This window comes from Chiloscyllium punctatum, chromosome 7 (assembly GCF_047496795.1).
Source record: "Chiloscyllium punctatum isolate Juve2018m chromosome 7, sChiPun1.3, whole genome shotgun sequence".
Classification (NCBI taxonomy): Eukaryota; Metazoa; Chordata; class Chondrichthyes; order Orectolobiformes; family Hemiscylliidae; genus Chiloscyllium; species Chiloscyllium punctatum.
Window position 1 is genome coordinate 4,421,882 of NC_092745.1, and position 19,690 is coordinate 4,441,571.

The 19,690-nt window shown below is 45.5% G+C and overlaps 1 gene segment (V, D, J or C); it reads right to left on the reverse strand.

Moving 5' to 3' along the window:
• Positions 1 to 230: 230 nt before the first annotated feature.
• LOC140479385 (Ig kappa chain V region Mem5-like) lies at positions 231 to 13,438 on the reverse strand. The segment is given in 4 exon segments: positions 231 to 1,071; positions 12,379 to 12,409; positions 12,907 to 13,208; positions 13,395 to 13,438. Coding segments are annotated over 3 exon segments (642 nt in total).
• Between the last annotated feature and the right edge of the window lie 6,252 nt (positions 13,439 to 19,690).

A 19,690-nucleotide genomic window follows, 5' to 3' on the forward strand; every position in this document is an offset into this window, starting at 1 on the left:
GGACCAACAAAGTGAAGAGGGAATACATCAGATTGTACTTATTGAGTCCTAACAATTTCCTCTTTTTTTGGAATCTACATAAATTCCTGACGAAAGGGATCATTTGAAAATGATTGATGATTGTAATTGATTGACAGGCCAAGTAACGAATTGTGACAATGACCTGCTGAAATTCAGCCAATCAACTGGGGTGGAAGTCAGCTATTTCCAAAGCACGCAGAGACAGAGACTTAATCTTCACCTTTATTCCCTTTTCCACATTCACATTGACAGAAAAAAGAAACTGGAATTAAAAGCCCAGACAGAGGAAGCTGCTCAAATTCACAGCCACAATGCAGCTTGAGGAAAACACTTGGAGAGATTTTCTCAATAACATGAGAATCCTGTCCCTTTAATCAGTGATAAAAACTTAAATTGGAACTGGAGGCTGAGCAGGAAGGAGATCTGGTTTACTGAAGCAGAGACTTCTGAGGTTCACATTGGTTTGTACAGCTGACATCACAAGGCAATCCTGTCCCCATCAAACACTCCCAGGACAAGGACAGTATGAGGTTTGACACAGTGTAAAGCTCTCTTGCCGCTGCCCCAATGGCCTGCTTTAACATCCAAACCTCAGAAGTTTCTCTGAGCAATCCTGAGAAGGAAGTGAATTGAAATTCAGTTCTGAAAATGACCTTTGTCCTGCCAGCTCAGCCCTGTTCTATTTAAAGTTGTGACTCCTCTGTGGACTGTATCAAACACTCTACACACATTCTGATCTCCTGATACTCTTGCTGAGGGGAGAGGGGAGAGTCACGTGGGTGAGGGCACAGGAGAAGCGAGCGTTGGACTCCCAGTCAGACCCAGAGAGGGTCAGCAGGCTGCTGACACTGTAGGTGCTGTCCGAAGCTCGCAGGTAATTGCTGGTCTGAACCCCGTCCGAAATGACTGCACCATCCTTCTTCCACTGCACCTCCAGCTCATCGGGATAGAAGTGATTGGCAAGGCACAACAGGGTGGCAGTGCCCTTGGCATTGACCTGCTCCGGGGAGGGAGGCAGAAGGGTCAGCTTGGGCTGAGAGTTGTCACGGCCTGAAAGACAAGAGAAACAATCTTAATTCCTACCACTGGAAGGGAATTCAACCCTTCACTGTGCATACAATCTTTTTGAACATTTGTAGTCAATACAGAATAAACCCAACAAACGACCAGGTATTATTCAAATTGCTTCTTGGGATGTGAGTGTCATTGGCAGGGCCAGTATTTATTACCCATCCCTAATTGCTCCAGAGAAAGTGATGGTGAAGCAGCAGAGAGAGAAGGGACAGTTTTGGACCATTGTTTATAAAATGAATGTGGGCAGCTGGAAGGGCTGTCAATGGGGGAGCATTTTCGTGACAGTGCTCAGAATTCAGTGAGATTGAGAGCAGGAATGCAAATGGAGAACCATGGAGCAAGTGTAAAAGTTTTCATTTTACTCAACTGTGTGGTGTTTTGGTAAAAGTGGATCGGAACAAGCAGCATTGTGGGAAATCAGTGTGAAGACAATGGGAGCTCTCGAAGGACGAGACAGACATTGTTCAGAATCTGTTCCCCCAAAGAGTAAGGGTGGGTCTTCCAGATCTAGACCAAATGAACAAGAGGATTGGGGGTCATATACTGACATGGATTGGGAACTGGTTGGCAGACAGGACAGGAAGAACGAGTCCTTTTCTGAATAACAGTTAATTACAACTTAGGGTGCCACAGGGGTCAGTCTTTGGTACTCAGTTATTCACAAATTATAATAATAGAATCATCGAGTCAGAGAGACCCAAAAGGCCCATCAGCCCATTGTGTCCATACTGGTCATAAAACAACAACCCAATAATTCTCATCCATTTTATTAGCATCAGGGAATTAGATGCAGTATGTGTTCAATAAAGAATTAGATTTAGTTCTTCGGATTAAAGGGATCAAAGAATTTGGGGAGAAAGCAGGAACAGGGGACAGTGTTGGATCATCAGCCATGATTATATTGAATGGTGGAGCAGGTTTGGCGGCCGAATGGCCTACTGCTGCTCCTAGTTTGGATGTTTCTATCTCTTTCTCAGATAATGAAGGAATGTCTTTTGTCAATTTGAAGCTGCAAGTCAAATGTTTGTGGAGGTGGAAGATGTGGCTATGGTGATTAGGCGGGTCAGTAAGGTGGTAAGAAGACAAATGGGATAAACTGTTCTTCATTTTCTCTTGATGGAATGAGGGCATTGCTGGATTGGCAGCATTTATTGCCCATCGCTAATCACCGAGAGGGCAGTTTAGAGTCAACCACATTGCTGTAGGTCTGAGGTCACATGGGAAGGATGGCAGTTTCCTTCCCTAAATGACATTAGGGAATCAGATGGCTTTTTCCTGAAAATCAACGATGGTTTCATGGTCGTCATTAGACTCTTAATTCCAGATTTTCTTTGATTGAATTTGAATGCCACCATCTGCTGGATTCTAACCCTGGTGCCCAGAACATTATCTGGATCTCTGGATTAACAGTTCAGCAATAACACCATTAGACCATCACCTCCCTTATCTCAGTATTGGTTGACAGCGAAAGCAAGGAGTTTGTTTATTCTGGAACTGTATAAAACCCCAGTTAGAGCACAGTGAGGGAACAGTGTATGGTTCTGGTCACCACATTACAGGAAGGATGGGATTCCATTAGAGATGGGGTCAGACGAGGAGTTTGTCTGAAATGGGGACTTTGAGCTTTGAGGAATGATTGGTTAGGCTGGGAGTGTTTTCTTTGGAACAGAGGCGGTGAGGGGAGATTTGATTGTGGTGTGTAAAATGATGAGGGGCCTGGACAGAGTGGGTGGGAAGGACTGATTTCCACCAGCACAGAGGGCAATAACCATGGGGAGAGATTGAAATCAGTTGGGGGCAGGATTAGAGGGGAGTTGAGGGTATTTGTTTTCACCCAGAGGCTGGTGGGATGTGGGACTCACTGTCTGAGAGGGTGGGAGAGGCAGAAACACTCATCACATTGAGAAAACACTTGGATATTCATTTGAAACAGTGAAACCTCCAGAGTTATGGAGCAAGAGCTGGAAAGTGGGATGGAGCTCGATCCCTCTTTAACAAACCTCCGATCACCCACAGATCATGAGAACTTTATCCGAGAACATGGAGCAGAATCGGATCCACACACTTCGGGAAAGAGTCACATTGGGGTGTCTGTGTAGAAGGTTCTAGATTGCATTTCAAACCTTACTGCACACTGCTGGGCTGAAGTCAAGGGTGAGACTGCAAAGAGTCTCAGTGTCCTTTGGGTCACTGCTTCTAATGACCCCGTGCCCCCGGAAGCTGAGAGTGCACAGACAATGGGTGAATGTCCGGATCAGGAGACTTCAATCTTAAAGAAAGACTTGCATTTGTGTAGCACCTGTCCCCAACTCAAGATGTCCCAATGGATCTTTCCAGCAGACTGTGCAGACCGAGATCCCAAACACAGTATGATAAATAGCAGAGAAATAGATTTTCAGTGATTTTGATTGGGGGATAAATATTGATCATGGACACCAGGGGGATCTGCCTGCTCTTCATCCAACAGTGCCATGGAATGGCATCTTTCACAACTGAAAGACTCCCAGTTCATTCAAAAAAAAAGAAGAATAGTTCACTGAAAGTGAATTTGCAGGTCGCTGGGGGTGGGACGGGGGTGGGGGAGGTGGGTGGGAGTGACAAAGTCATTTGGTTTGCTTTCCTTTCTTGGTCAGTGCATTGAGTATTGGAGTTGGGAGCTGTTGCGGCTGTACAGGACGTTGGTGAGGGCACCTTTGGAATACTGTGTGCAATTCTGGTCTCCCTGCTGTAGGGAAAATGTTGTGAATCTTAAAATGGTTCAGAAAATATTTGCAAGGATGCTGCCAAGGTTGGAGGGTTTGAGCTATTGGGAGAGGCTGAATATGCTGAGGCTGTTTTCCCTGGATCATTGTAGGTTGATGGGTGACCGTATGGAGGTTTATAAAATCATGAGGGGCACAGATAGGCTGAATAGAGAAGACCTTTTCTCCAGAGTGGGGGAGTCCAGAACTGGAGGGCATAAGCTGAAGGTGATAGGGGAAAGATTTAAAAGGGACCTAAGGGGCAACGTTATCATTCAGGGGTTTTTAAATGTGTGGAATGAGCTGCCAGAAGAAGTGGTGAAGGCTGGTACAATTACAACATTTAAAAGGCATGCATATGTAAATAGGCAGAGTTTAGAGGGATATGGGCATCAATCCAGCCCTTAATATTTCAGGGTCTTCCAAAGATATTTACAGACAGTTTTGTTTGACAAGCAGTCACAGTTGCAATGTCAGGAACATGGCAGCAGTTTCTACACAGCAAGATCCAACGAGAAGCAATGATATCAAAGAGCATTAATGATGTTGGATTAATGATAAATATTGGCCTGATTAGATTCCCTACAGTGTGGAAATAGTAGTTCAGCCTGACAAGTCCACATCAACCCTCCGAACAGCAGCCCAATGAGAAACCTTCCGTACATTTACTCCTGACTATTTCACCGAACACTGTCGGCAATTTAGAACGGCCAATTCACCTGACCTGCACATCCTTGGACAGTGGGAGTAAACCAGAGCACCTGGGGGAACCCACACAGCCACAGGGAGAATGTGCAAACACCACACAGATAGTTTCCCAAGGCGGGAATTAAATCTGGATCCTTGGTGCAATGAGGTAGCAGTGCTACCCACTGAGCCACCATGCCTGAAGTCAACCCAATGATAAAGTAATTTGGTTCACTTGGATGGAAAATGAGAAAACAGACGGTGAAGGAGAAGGTACGATTGCTGGTTAGCGATGGGATTGATTGTTATCAGAAAATAAAAGATAGGGACGGATTTTTTCAATATCAAAGGAACTAAAGAAGTACAGGGAAAATCAATAACAGAACAAACTTAAAGATTTTGCAACTAAATGCACAAAGCATTCCGAAAAGGTTAGACAAAGTGATGCCATAAATCGAGGTAAATTGAGTGTCCAAGTAATTTAAACGTGTTAAAGTGGAGGAAGGCTGAGGAGAGGTTATTCAAGTTTCTAGAAAACGTACGAGGACAGAGAGTACAGAAAGGAACAAGAGTCGAACATCAAGCCCAGCAGATAAGAGGACAATGATGGGAAGGAGGGCAGTCAATGCAGGACTGAGGGTGTTGTACTTAAATACACACACTGTACACAATGAGCTGGGAGTGCAGATTGAAATTGGCAGGTAAGATGTTGTGGGTATCACATTGACATGGCTGTAAGGTGATCCCGGCTGGGAACTAAATATCCATGGTTCCATGTCCTATCAAAAGGACAGGCAGATGGTCAGAGGGGGAAGAGCTGCTTTGTTTTTGTGAAATAAAATTCAATCAGTAGCAAGAAGTGATAGAGAGTCAGATGGTGTAGAATCTGTGGGAATAGTTGAGGAACCGCAATAAAGAATCTGATGCAGGTTATGTCCAGTTCTCCAAGCAGTAATCAGGGTATGGGGAATAAAATCAATCAGGATACAGAAAAGGTATAAACTAAATGTCAGGGTAGACCTCAATGGATGGGTGGACTGGGTAGTGCGTCTAAAGAAAAGGATTTCAAGGAATATCTACGAGATGGTTTTTGGAGCAGCTTGTGGTTGAGCCACGACAGAACAGGCAGGTCTGGATTCAGTGATGTGTATTGAGGCAAACCTGATTAAGATGAAAGTATCCCTGTGGATAAGGGACCATAATATGATGGTAATCCCCCTGTCGCTTGAGAGGGAGAAGCTACAATCAAATGGAACTGTATTTCAGTTGAGTAAAGGGAACTACAAAGACATGAGGAAGGAGCTGGCCAGAGTTGATTGGAAGGGGAGCCGAGCAGGTAAGATGGTGGGGCAGCAAACAGAAGAGTTTCTGGGAGTCATTCAGGAAGTAGAGTAGGAATCATCCCAAAAAAGAAAAAAAAAACATACTCAGCGGAGGACTAGGCAATCACGGCTGATGAGGGAGGTCTAGGACAGCATAAAAACAAAAGAAAAGGCATCCAATGTGGTGGAGAATAGTGGGAAGTCCGAGAATTAGGAAGTCTTTAAAAACCTATAGAGGATAACTAAAAAAGCATTAAGGGTGAATAAGGTGAAATGTGGGGGTATGCTCGCCAGTAAGACAAAAGAAGATTGCAAGAATTTTAGCAGATATATAAAAAGGAAGAGGGAGGCAAAAATAGAATTGGACCACTGGAAAATGAGGTTGGAGAAAGAATAGTAGGAAATGATGGAATAGCCGAGGAATTGAATCAGTACTTTGCATCAGTCTGCACCATGAAAAACACCAGTAGTGTTCCAGTGCTTCCAGACTGTCAGGGGGCAGAGGGGAGTGTAGTGTCCATTACTAAGGAGGAGGTACTGGGGACGCTGAAAGGTCTGAATATGGATAAATCACCCAGTCTGGATGAACGACACCAGTGTGTTCTGAAGGCGATCACTGAGGAGAGTGTGGAGGCATTGGTGATGATCTTTAAGGAATCAATGGAGTCTGGGTGTGGAGGTGGAGATTTGGTGGGGGTAAGGGATAAGAAAATGACTCACATACCAACCCTGTTTAAGAAGAGAGGGAGGTAGAAGATGGTACATTATAGGCCAGTTAGCCTGGACTCAGTTGTTGGTAAGATTTTAGAATTCAAGTTAGGGATAAAATTGCAGAGGACTTGGAAGTGCAATAGTAAAATAGGGCTGAGTCAACACGGTTTCATCAAGGGGAGGTCATGCCTGGCAAATCTGTTAGAATTCTTAGAGGAGGCAATAAGCCAGTCAGATAAAGGAGAGTCCGAGGAAGTAATGTATTTGGATTTCCAGAAGGTATTTGAGGTAAGATAAGCACCCATAGTGTTAGGGGCAATGTACTGGCATGGACCGAGGACTGGGACTGGCAGGTTGGTATAAAGCAGAGAGTAAGGAAAGATGGCAGCTGATGACGAGTAGAGTTCTGCAGGCATCAATGTTGGGACCATAACTATTCACGTCATACATTAACAATCTGGATGAAGGAAGTGAACACATTGTTGCTAAGTTTGCAGGTGACATGAGATGGGTGGAGGGACAGGTAGTGTTGAGGAAGTGGGAAGGCTGAAAAAGGTCCTAGAGAGGCTCTGAGAGTTGGCAAAGAAGGGGAAGATAGAATACAATGTGTTGCAGTGTAAGGGTATGCACTTTGGGAGGAAGAAGAGATGCAAAGACTGTTTGCTAAATGAGGAAAGCCTTTGGAAATCTAACGCGCAAACCTCATTCAGGTTTCCCTTCAGGTTAACTGGCAGGTCCAGTTTGTGCTTGGGAAAGCAAATGAAATGCTAGCATTCATTTCAATAGGGCTAGAATACAAGAGCGGAGATGTACTGCTGGGACTGTGTAAGGTTCTGGTCAGACTGCATTTGGAATATTGTGAACAGATTTGGGACCCATGTTCTAAGAAACAATGTGCTGGCATTGGAGGGATTTACAAGAATGATCCTGGGGATGAAGGGCTTGTCATATGAGGCGTGTTGGAGGACTCTGGGTCTGTACTCAACGGAGTTTAGAAGAATGAGGAGGGATCTTATTGAAATTTACAGAATTCTGACAGGCCTGGATAGAATGGATACAGAGAAGATGTTTCCAAAAACAGGAGAGACTCGGTAACCAAGGCACAGACCCAGAATAAAGGGCCGACCCTTTAGAGCTGATATGATGAGGAATTTCTTCAGCAAGAGGGTGGGGAATCTGTGGAACTCATTGCTACAGAGGGCAGTGGAGGCCAAGTCACTGAGTGTATTTAAGACAGAGATAGATAGGTTCGTGATTGTTAAAGGGATGGAAAGTTCCTGTGGAGCCGGCAGGAGAATGGGGGTGAGAAGCATATCTGCCAAGATCAAATGGCAGAGCAGATTCAATGGGCTGAATGGCTGATTTCTGCTCCTATTTCTTCAAGTCTTCTGGAGAGTTTCCCCAAAACCCTGGAACACTGAACCCACTGGACTGTGAGCCCTGCTGTAGCTGTTTACTATCAGAATATTGTCAACAGATAAACAAAGAGTGGAGAGAGTGTGCATTTAGGTGGGAACTTCAGAATGCTTCCCAGCTCATGGAATACCATGAGAGCAGGAAGTGTGGTCAGTGACAGCAGTTGGAGCTCTGGGTTTCAGAGCTTGAGCAGCAGCTGGTGTCAGTGCGGAGAGTCCGTGAGGCTGAGAGCTCCGAGGAGAGCACGTTTCTAGATGTGGTCACTCTGCAGCTTCAGAGTATGCAGGGAAAGAGGGAATGGGGGAGCAGCAGACAGTCCAAAAGGACCAGGCAGCTAGTACAGGAATCCCCTGAGTGCATCCCACTCTCCAACCAGGATTCAGTTCAGAATCCTGATGAGAATGATGGTTCATCTAGATAGTGCAGCCAGATCCAAGTCCCTGGCACCACGGTGGGGGGCTCAGCTGTACAGGAGGGCACAAGTGGGCCTGGAAGAGCGATACTGAGATGAAATTCGAGAGTGAGGACAATCGATAGTTGTTTGTGCAGCTGCAGATGGGAATCCAGGATGGTGTGTTGTCTCCCTGGTGCCAGGGTCAAGGATGTCACTGTGCGGCTGCAGAGCACCCTGAGGGGAGACGGGGAACAGGCAGCAGTCGTAGACCACATTGTTCCCAGTGATGGATGGAGAAAAAGGAACATGGTCCTGCAGTCAGAAGTTCGGGAGCCCTGGAGGGAATAAGCAGCAGGAACTCAAAGGTAGGAATCTCCGGATTACTCCCAGTGCCGCACGCAGGTGAGAACAGAATCAGGAGTTGAACACAGGTGACTGCGGGGCTGGAAAGAGGATCCCTGAGGGAGTGCATTAGACTCTTGTGAGGTGGTTTATTAGTGCTATTAGAGAGGGTTTAAACTAACTTGGCAGAACTGTGGGAGCCAGGAGGGAATGTCAGAGAGGAATACAAAGGAACACAGAATCCTAAGTGTAGTCAACAAGTCACCTCCCAGTGGGAAGGATGTGGAGGAATACAAATGCATGAATTTACAGAGACCTGCAAATATGATAGAGCTGTTATAAATGGGCGGGAGATCTTTAGTTTTTGAATATAGACTGGGATAGTAGCAGTGTAATGGGCAGGAAGAGCCCAGAGTTGTGAGAGAGTGTTCAGGTGAATTTTCAGGTGGCATCGGTGGCTCAGTGGTGGCTCAGGTGGGGCAGCACGGCGGCTCAGTGGTTAGTACTGCAGCCTCACAGTGCTAGAGTCACAGGTTCGATTCCAGCCTTGGATGACTGTCTGTGTGGAGTTTGCACATTCTCCCTGTGTCTGCATGGGTTTCCTTCGGGTGTTCTGGTTTCCTCCCATGGTCCAAAGATGTGCAGGTCAGGTGAATTAGCCATGCTAAATTGCCCATGGTGTTAGATGCATTACTAATATGGAATTTGGTCTGGGTGAGTTACTCTTTGGAGGATCGGTGTGGACTTATTGGGCCGAAGGGCCTGTTTCCACACTGTAGAGACTCTAATCTAATTATTGGCAGCGAAGAAGGCTGTCTAAGAATACAATGGAATCTTGAGCAACTGGACCAGGGGGCTGAGGAATGGCAGATGGAGTTTAATTCAGATAAATGTGAGTGCTGTATTTTGGTAAGACACAAGAAATGGGTGAGATCCCAAACAAATATTTCAGGTCAGTATTTATTGTGGAGAAACTAGGGAATCTGGAAAAATAGTGATGTCTTGAAAAGAGATCACACACAAGAGAGAAGACGCTCAAGATCTGAAAACACATAAAGGTAGAAGGTAAACCCTAGGACCTGATCATGTGTATCCCAGAACATTGTGGGAAACTAGGGAAGAGATTGCTGGGCCCCTTGCTGGGAAATGTGTATCACCGACAACCATGGGTAAGGTGCTGGAGAACCAGAGAGGTTGGCTAATGTTATGCCATTATTTAAGAAAGACTGTAAGGAAAAGCCAGGGGAACTATAGACCAGTGAGCCTGATGTCAGTGCTGGGTAAGATGTTGCAGTGGATTCTGTAGGATAGGATTTACATTCTTTGGATAATCGATGTGGTTTTATGCATAGGAACTCATGTCTCCTGAATTTGATTGAGGAGGTGACAAAGAAGATTGATGAAGACAGAACAGTAGACATAGTCTATATGGACTTCAGTAAAGTTTTTGACAAGGTTCCACATGATAGACTGGTTAGTAAGGTTAGACCACATGGGATCCAGGGGGAGTGAGCCACTGGGATAAAAAAAATTAAATTGAAGAGAGGAGACAGAGAGTGGTGGTAAAAGGTTGCTTTTCAGACTGGATATCTGTGAATAGCTGTGTGCAACTAACATTGGTGCTGGGTTCACTACTTTTATCATTTAAAGATATGATTTGGATGTGAATATAGGAGTTACAGTAAGTTTGTAGATAATATCAAAATTGATGAGATATGAGATCGTAAAGAAATTCATCTCAGGGTACAGCGGGACCTTCATCAGATGGGGCAATGGGCAGAGGTGTGCCAAATGGAGTTCAGTTTAGATAACTGTGGGATGTTGCATTTTGGAAAAGCAACCCAGGGCAGAACTTATACAGTGGTAGGGCCCTGTGGAGTGTTGCTGAACAAAGAGACCTCAGAGTGAAGATGCAAATGCATTATTACTTGAAAGTGGGTCACAGGTAGACAGGGTGATGAAGAAGTTGTTGGGTACACTTGCCTTTATTGGTCATTGCTTTGAGGATAGGAGTTGGGACATCATGTTGCAGCTGTACAGGAGATTAGTGAGGTCACTTTGGGAATAATGTGAACAATCCTGATCACCTCGCAATAGTAAGGATGCTGTTAAACTTAAAAAGCTGCAGAAAATACTTACAAGAACATGGACAGGAATTGGAGGGTTTGAGCGAAAGGGATAGGCTGAAGAAACTGGGCCTATTTTACCTGCAGCATCTAAGGCTTCGGGGTGACGTTATAGATGTTTATACAATCATAAGGGGCATGGACCGGGTGTATATCCAAGGCCTTTTCCTTTGGAAAGGGAGTCCAAAACAAGATGGCATAGGTTTAAGGTGAGAGGCAAAATATTCAAAAGGGACCTGAGGGGTAACTAGTCACACAGAGGGTGGTGTGTGTCTGGATCGAGCTGCCAGAGAAAGTATTGGAGGCAGATACTATTACAACATTTAAAACGCATTGGGATGGGTACATGAATAGGAAGGGTTTTGAGGGATGGAAGCCAAATGCTGGTTAATAGGATGAGGTCAGTTTTGGATATCTGGTTATCATGGACAAGTTGAACTGAAAGGTCTGTTTCCACGCTGTATGACTCCATGACTATGAGAGGCTGGAAAATCTGAGACTTTTTATTCTGACGCATAAGAGTCTGAGAAGTGAACTTATAGATGTTTATAAAATCATGAGGGCCATAGAAAAGGTGAATAATTCAGGAAGGAGGTGAAGCTTTGTAGAAATGGCGAAAAATATTCCTGAAGATCATTCCAGGGATGAGGAACATCAGTTATACAGATTGATTGGAGAATTTGAGACTGTCTTCTTAGGAGAAGACTGAGAGGAGATTTGTTTGAGGAATTAAATCCAGGAGGGGCCTGGACAGAGTAAATAGGGAGAAAATGATCCCAATTGAGAAATGATTGAGACCAAGAGACCACAGATTGAAAGTAATTAGTGAAAGTAACAAAAGTGAGATGGGGAACAACATTTTCAGCCAGTGAGTGGTTAAGTTGTGGAATGCTCTGCCTGAGAGTGTGGTGGAGGCAGCTTCAATTGAAACATTCCGAAGGGAATGAGACTGTTATTTGAAAAGGAACAATGTGCAGGGTGGCAGGGAGAAGGCAGGAGAATGACACTCTGTAAATTGCTCATTCAGAGAATCAGTACAGACAGGATGGGGGGAATGGCCTCCTTGTGCACTGTATCAATTCCGTGATTGTGTGATTGAGCATAGTTAAAGCTGGGGGAGGTGGGAGCTCGGTGTCTCACTGTGCTGCTGCTGCTGCTGCTGCGGCTGCTGAGGTCAGTGAGTTCAGAGACTGGGACAGGGAGCTAGAGCTCACGTCAAACTCTGCCCGTGTCTGTCACACTGAGACTGGCAGGAGGTTACTCACTGATTTCACTCTATGCTGCAGGAATGGGACCACAGGCTGCAAATGGATAGGGCTCCTCCACACGGTGAGTAAAACTGACTGACTTAGATCTTGCTGTTTCAAGGGGGCAATGGGACTAAAGAGGTACGGCTGGACACCCTGTTAGACACAGTGCTCCTCAATCAACTATTTCATTCACTGTAGCCCCCCTCTAACACCTTCAACAATTCAGCAACTGTATTTTAGAAAGTGTGTTTCAGTATTGACAGGTTTAATAACGGACGATTGAGGATTACTTACTCAGTCTGAGCTTGGTTCCTGGACCGAACGTGAACCACAGTGAGAGCTCCCAGTGCAGAGCCTGTACAAAAACCTCTACTCTCTGCTTCCCCCCGTCACTCTCAACCTCTCCCTCTCTCCCAGTCTCTCGTTCACTCTCAACTTCTTTCTGCCCCTCTCTGTCTCTTCCTCATTAATGTGTCTTTCTGTCTCTGTCTCTCTCTGTGTCCAGTTGGGCTTGGGAGCTGTGTGAAATTTATTTTTCGATATTAAATCTTGCAGCTGGTCTTCACGCGTGGCCATGGAGTGTAAGAGGGAAACTTGAGGCCTTCAAGTGAGTGGTGGACAGCACAGGGACTGGAGTGTGTAGTGGACAGTGACAATCCCAGCATGGGGTAATTTGTTCAGTTTCATTTGTATCTAATTGTGGACGTGTCAGTTCAGACTGTGTGTCCATTATTATACATTTTATATAACTGATTCATGTGTCAGGGCACGAGGTGGTCTGTGTGTCTTGAGGTTTTTGTATGGCTTTGTATCACTGTGTAGAGTGGAGCTGCTATAATCGCTGTACTGACAATAATAGTCAGCGACATCTTCATTCTGAACATTCTTGATTGTCAGTGTGAAACTGGTCCCTGATCCACTGCCGGTGAATCGGTCAGAGACTCCAGTGTATCGAGATGTTGCATCATAGATCAGGAGAGAGGGTTTGTGACCTTCTCGCTGCTGGTACCAAGCAAGGTAGTTGCTAATGCTTTGACTGGCCGTACAGGTGATGGTTGCAGTCTGGCCCAGTCCCACTGACAGCACCGGGGGAGACTGGGTCATGGTGATGTCCCCACTGATACCTAAGGGGTCAGAGAGAAACACAGTGAAGTCAGAACTGTCACAGAAAGAGCCGGTCAAATGAGAGATTGTCAGAGACACTGAGCATTCCTCTGGTTTCAACATTTTCCCTTCAATCACAAGTCAGTGGAATTGGAGTGAAATGGAGAGCAGCTAAAGATTCAAGGTGGAAAGAGAGAAATTTGTACCTGCGACACAGAATGCCAGGGGCCAGATCAGCTGGATGTGTGAAATCATGGTGTGGGCTCCTATCCCTGTGCCTGGTTCCTGATAAACTCTCCCTTCACTGGGCTCTGCTTTATAAAGCTGCAGTCTGTGAGAGTCTGACTGGGTGTTCCTCAGTATGTAAATGGCATCAGGCAGAGAGAGCCACGTCAGCCCCTCACACTTCCTCTTCTCTCTCTCTCTCTCTCTCTCTGTCTCGTCCTTCCTTTTCATACTTCCTTTCTCCCTTTTCCCTTTTTTCTCATTCTCTTGTATATATTCCTGTTATTCGTTGACTTTCGCCCTCTTTTTTATTTCCGTCTCCGACTCTGTCCTCTCCCAATTATATAACCATTTATATCTTTCCCTTTTTCCATGTATATTTGACACTCTGTTTATCTCCCTTTCCTTCTTTGTTGGTTGGTCTCTCTCTCTCTCTCTCTCTCTCTCTCTCTCTCTCTTTATCATTCATTATTCTTTCTCCTTCACTTATATTACTAAGTATTACCTCACTCATTCTGTCCTTATACCCTCAATCTCTAATTGCCTCACTCTCTCTTTGTCTGTCTCCCTCCCTCCGGTCGCTCTCTAACTGATCTCTATAACAGGCGTTATTCCAGGACATTGGAACAGTGAGGTCTGGGGCAGCAATTAAATGCCTCGCCCTCTCTCACTCAATCTCACAATGTACACTTGCAGTCTCTCTCTCTCTCTCTCTCTCTCTCTATATATATATATACATATATATATATATATCTTCTCTTTCTCTCTCTCTCTCTCAATCAGAAATTCAATGACATGAACAGCATTTAATAAGTCTGTACTGGTCATCAATGCTCTAGCAACATCAATCCCAGCTTGGCATTGAGGGAGAGGATCAGCCATGGTCATATTGAATAACAGAGCAGACTCACAGGGCCAATCCCTAACCCTAACCCTAACCCTAACCCTAAACCTAACCCTAACCCTACTCCTGCTCTCTGTTTCTATCTCTGTATGTCTGTGTAATCTCTAATCTCTGCCTCTGGATATTGATCCCTCTATTCATGGAAAAAGTTGCCTTCCTGTCCACTCTATCCCTGCCCCTCATACTGTTTTTGCCCTTTAGCAGTTTCCCTCTCAACCTTCACTGCTCCAAGAAAAACAATCCTGGCCTTCCCAATCCTTCCTCATAGCTCACACCCTCCTGGGAAATCTTTGCACCCTCTTGAGTACAGTCACTTCCTTCTCATAATGTGGTGACCAGGACCTGTCTGCATGTCAGTCTCTCTCTTTCACTGGATTGCCTTTACTCTTTGTCTGACACCTACTCTGTCTCTCTCTCTGTCTCTCTCTCTCTGTCCCCTCTCTCTGAGGCACACTGTCTCGCTCTATCTCTATTCTTCAACCCCACCATCTCTGCCTCTCTCTACCTCTCTCTCTCTCCCCCTTTTACTCATCTTACACTGCCTGAGACTCTTTATCCCGCTCTCTTTCACTTTCACACCCTGTCCTTCTATGTCTCTCTCGCCAACAATCTCTCTCTCTCTCCCGCTCAGTCACTCCCTCTCCCTCTCTCTGCCTTCCTAACAATGTCCCAAGTGGTAAAAGTTAAATACAGGGTAAATCTCCTCCAAATCTACCCCACTAATGGATGTTAACCCTTGACACCAGGAGTATGTCTACTCCTGGAATAAAGCCCCATTTCCCACATTGACCAGGGTTTGACCTCTCTCAGGAAGATGGTCAGATTCTTGTCAAATGAAGGGCACTTCTATGCTGTTGGCCTATTCTCACTGGGGAATGGTTTGGACACAAATCTCATTCGATGAAAGCCCAGCAGAAAGAGGAGATCCTCAGGCCATCAGTGTGAGCTGGAGGGATAGGACAGGCTCTGACCCATTGACCCATCCTGTCCATTCACAATATATTCCAATCCTTTCCTCTCACCTTCCCCTTCATGGTCAATCTCCAGATTTACTGGTGTAAGGATTGGACCATAACACAGTTACTACAGAAAGGAAATGGGCCCCACACTCACTACGGTATTCATGTCACACTGGACTGTCCAGTGGAGACCAAGAAGCATTGAATTTATTCCCACTGATCTCTCCAGGAGAGACCATTAAACATAGGCCTCTTTGCCACTGGAGCCTCCAATGCAGACCAGTCAAAATGGGTGTATTTCCCACTGAATACTCGAGCAGAGACTAGTTAACATCGACCTTATTCCTGCTGGGCCCTCCAATGGAAACCAGGAGAGAAAGGCCTCCATTTCTTTGAACTCTCCAGTACAGATCAGTAAATATGGGCCAGCTTCAAATTGGACCCTCCAATACAGACCAATAAACATATGACTCTGTGACTGGATCCTCCAATACAGACCAGTAAATAAGGAGGATCTCATTGCCTTCGCAAGATTAAACTTCGGAATGAGGAGCAGGGATAAGTAATTGAGCACTTCAAGCCCGTTTGCGATTTAACGTGATCATGGCTGATCTTAACCTCCACTCCACTTTCCAGACTGCTCCCAATTGCCCTCTATCCTGCTTTTCATCAGAACAATATCTGTTTCTTTCTTGAAGCTGTTGATTGATTCAGCCTCTAATGTACTTGAGGAAGAGGGGGAGTGGGGAGGGGGATGGTAGAGCTGGGGGGTGGATGTTGCACACTGACTTCTAAAGATTCGCAACCCTCTGAGAGAAGTAGTTGGAATGGAACAGATTCCATACAGTATGGAACCAGGCCATTCAACCCAACAAGTCCACACTGACCCTTCAAAGAGCATTCCACCCAGAGCCATTCCAGAACCCTTTCCCTGTAACCCTCCATTTCCCATGACTAATGAATCTAATCTGCACTTTCCTGAACATTATGGCTAAATTAGCATGGCCAATCCTCCGAATGTGTACATCATTAGACTGTGGGAGGAAATCAGAGCACACAGATAAAACTCACACAGACAGGGGGAGAATGCACAAACTCCATACAGTTGCCCGAGGGTGGAATCGAACCTGGGTCCCAGGCACTGTGAGGCAGCAGTGCTCACCACTGCACCACTGTGCCACCTGTAGCTTCTCCTCATCTCAGTTTTAAACATAACTCCTCTCAATCCAAATCTATGACCTATTGTTCAAGACTGGCCCACAAGCGGAAACATCTGTTCCATGCCTGCCCTATCAATCCTCTTTTGCATCTTATATACTTCACTCAGATTCTCCCTTCATACGACTGAATTCCAGTGAGTACAAAAACTAGCTATTCAACCATTCCTCATATGACAGCCCTTTCATCCCAGGGATCAGTCTGGTGAACATCCTCTGAATTGCGTCCAGTGCCATCATATCCTTCACCAAGGAAGGAGACCACAACTTGACACAATGCTTCAAATGTGGTCTCACCAATACCTCATAGAATTGTAACAATATTTCTTTAATCTAGTCCGTTTATATTAAATACGAAGATTCCAATTGCTTCAAGAAATGCCAACATTCCAATTCCATGGGACTCAACTGGAACCTCCAACAGAGATCAGGAGACATGGGCCTCCATCCCACTGGAATGTCCAATGGACATCAATAAGCCTGGGCCTCTTTCCCACTGGACCCTTCAGTATTGGAACTTCAAATCCCACATCCTCTCCATCACATAGGTCTCTTATTTCAAACTCCACAACATTGTCCTTCTCTGCTCTGCATCAGCCGGTTGACCACAGAAACTCTTATTCCTGCTCATCCCACCTCCAAACTCCATCATTCTGATGTCCTCTCTCAGCTTACTCCATCTGTGCTCCATAAATTCCAAATTGTCTGGAATGAAGTGGCCCCTTCCCTGTCTCACACCAAGGAGGAGATGGACAGATTTGATATGAGTAATTAGTTGAAAGTTTACGGAGAGTGGGTGTTGTCAGAATTGGTCAAATTGACGATGGCTCCTGCAGTTGAATACCCTGCTGGCAGGCTCGAGCCTTTTACACATAGAATGGAGAAGTGTGTATGGTAGGAATATATTGTACAGCTCCACAGAACTAAACCTCAGCATCAGGAGGGGAGAGAGAATGTTCAGGGTCCTGAGCTCCATTTCCCAGCCCAGGCTGTTTGCCTCCCAATGAATGAATGAGGTGCCAGTTTGCAGCCCAGATTCGGGGCAGTCTTTGCTGTGGACCCAGGTCTACAAGAGGCAACTGGAGATCGAGCTGAAAAGGAAAGAATTGCTGTGTTATGGGGAGAGAGGGGGGCAGTGGGACTAACTGGATCACTCACAGACACGATGGGCTGAATGGCCTCCTCGTGGGCGAGGGGGAGCAGATTTAGGACTGAACAGAGAAGGAACTTCTTCACCCAGAGGGATGTGAATCGATGGAGTTCCCCGCCCAGTGAAGTGGTTGCGGTTTCCTCAGTAAATGTTTTTAAAGCTAAGGCAGGTAATTTTTTGAACTGTAAATGAATCAAGGGTTTTGGTGAAAAGGTGGGTAAGGGGGAGCTGAGGCCATGAAAAGATCGGCCATGATCTTACTGAATGGCAGAGCAGCCCAAAGGGGCCAGAGAGCCTGCTCCCGCTCCTAGTTTTAATGTTCTTATGTGCTGTCAGATTCTAGGGAGTGCAGATGGTCCACAGTTTTCTCCCATCTCAGTAACAAATGTCCAGCTGCTCCGAGCTCCTTCTTTCACTTCCTCTTTTGGTGAAGTTTCAACCTTGCGATCTGACAGTCTTTGCAGTTATTTTTTACACTGGGGCTTTCTGCTGTGGTCAGAATCTCTAACAATAAATGTCCAATCAGTGACAATCACAGCAGCTGAGAGCAGTCAGGACTGAGGAGCCAGGCTCACTGGGAAACACATTGGGAAGATCAAAGTCATCCTCTTCAGCTCCCGGTACAAACTCCATCCCTCTCCCCGAGCACTGTCTGCTGCTCAACCAGAATCTTTACGAAAACAGAATACCTCAGCATATCTGTTCGCATCTGGGGTAAGAAATCAGAGTTAACCTTTTGGGTCAAATGACCCTTCTTCAGAACAGTTCTGAGAAGATTCCCTTGTCCCAAAATGTTAACTCTGCTCTCTCTCCACAGATGGTGCCAGACCTGCTGAGCTTTTCCTGCAATTTCTGCTTTTGTTCCTCATTCGCAGCATCTGCAGCTTTTTCAGCTTTTATTTAGCACCAGATTCCTTACAATCTTGGCCTCATCTTTGAGGCTGATCTGAGCCCCAAATCCTCCCCATCACAGAGATCACTCACTGAAAATCTTGGTCATTTCTTTGGGACTCCAAACGTGATCATACTAATGTCCTGGGCCACATCACAGCCACTGCATTCTGTAAACTTCAGCTCATCCCAAACTCTGCTGGTCGTACCCGAGCTCGCAACAAATCCCATCTCTATCCCCCACTGTCCTCACTGACCTACACTGGCTCCCGGTCCAACAACACCTCGATTTATAAATTCTCGTCCTTGTTCTGAAGTCCCTCCTTGTCCATCCACCCTCCCCATCTCTGTGATCTTCTCCTAGCAGCCTCACTCAGTGTGGTCAGCAAACCTGGATATATGGCTCGATACTCCTTCATCCAAGTCATTGAGAAATATTGTGAAATGCTATAGTCCCAGGATGGATCCCTGGGCACACCATTATTCACCTCTTGCTCATTGGAGGACACATTATTGCCTCACTCTGTCTCCTATCTCCAAACTAATTCCTAACTCAAGGCAAATGCTTGTCTCTTATTCAATAAGTTTCCCCGTTGATGAACAGTCTCTCAAACACTGAAAGTCGGAGCAGGAATAGGCCATTCAGCCCTTCGAGCCTGGTCTGATATTCAATATGATCATGGCTGATCATCCAACTCAGTTGCCTGTTCCTGCTTCCTCCCCATACCCTTTGATCCCTTTCATTCTAAGAACTGTATCGTCCCCTTTCTGGAAAACATTCAGTGGTTTGAGCTGAACTGCTTTCAGTAACAGAAACTCCTGCAAGCTTCCTGTAGAATGAAAACATTTCTCTCCATCTCAGCCGTAAATGTCCTTTCTTGTATCCTTAAACTTGAATCCTTGATTATGGACTCCCTCGTCATCAGGAACATCCTGACTTGTCCTGTTAGGATTTTCGAATTTTCAGTGTGACTCCCCTCAATCTTCTAACGTCCAGTGAATGTAATCCGAACTGATCCAGTTTCTCATCAGATCTAAGTGCTGTCATCCCAGAAATCAGTCTGGTAAACCTTCACTGCCCAGCCCCCACAGCCAGAACATCATTCCTCAGATAAGGAGACCAAAACTGCACACAATAAAATCATAAAATCACACA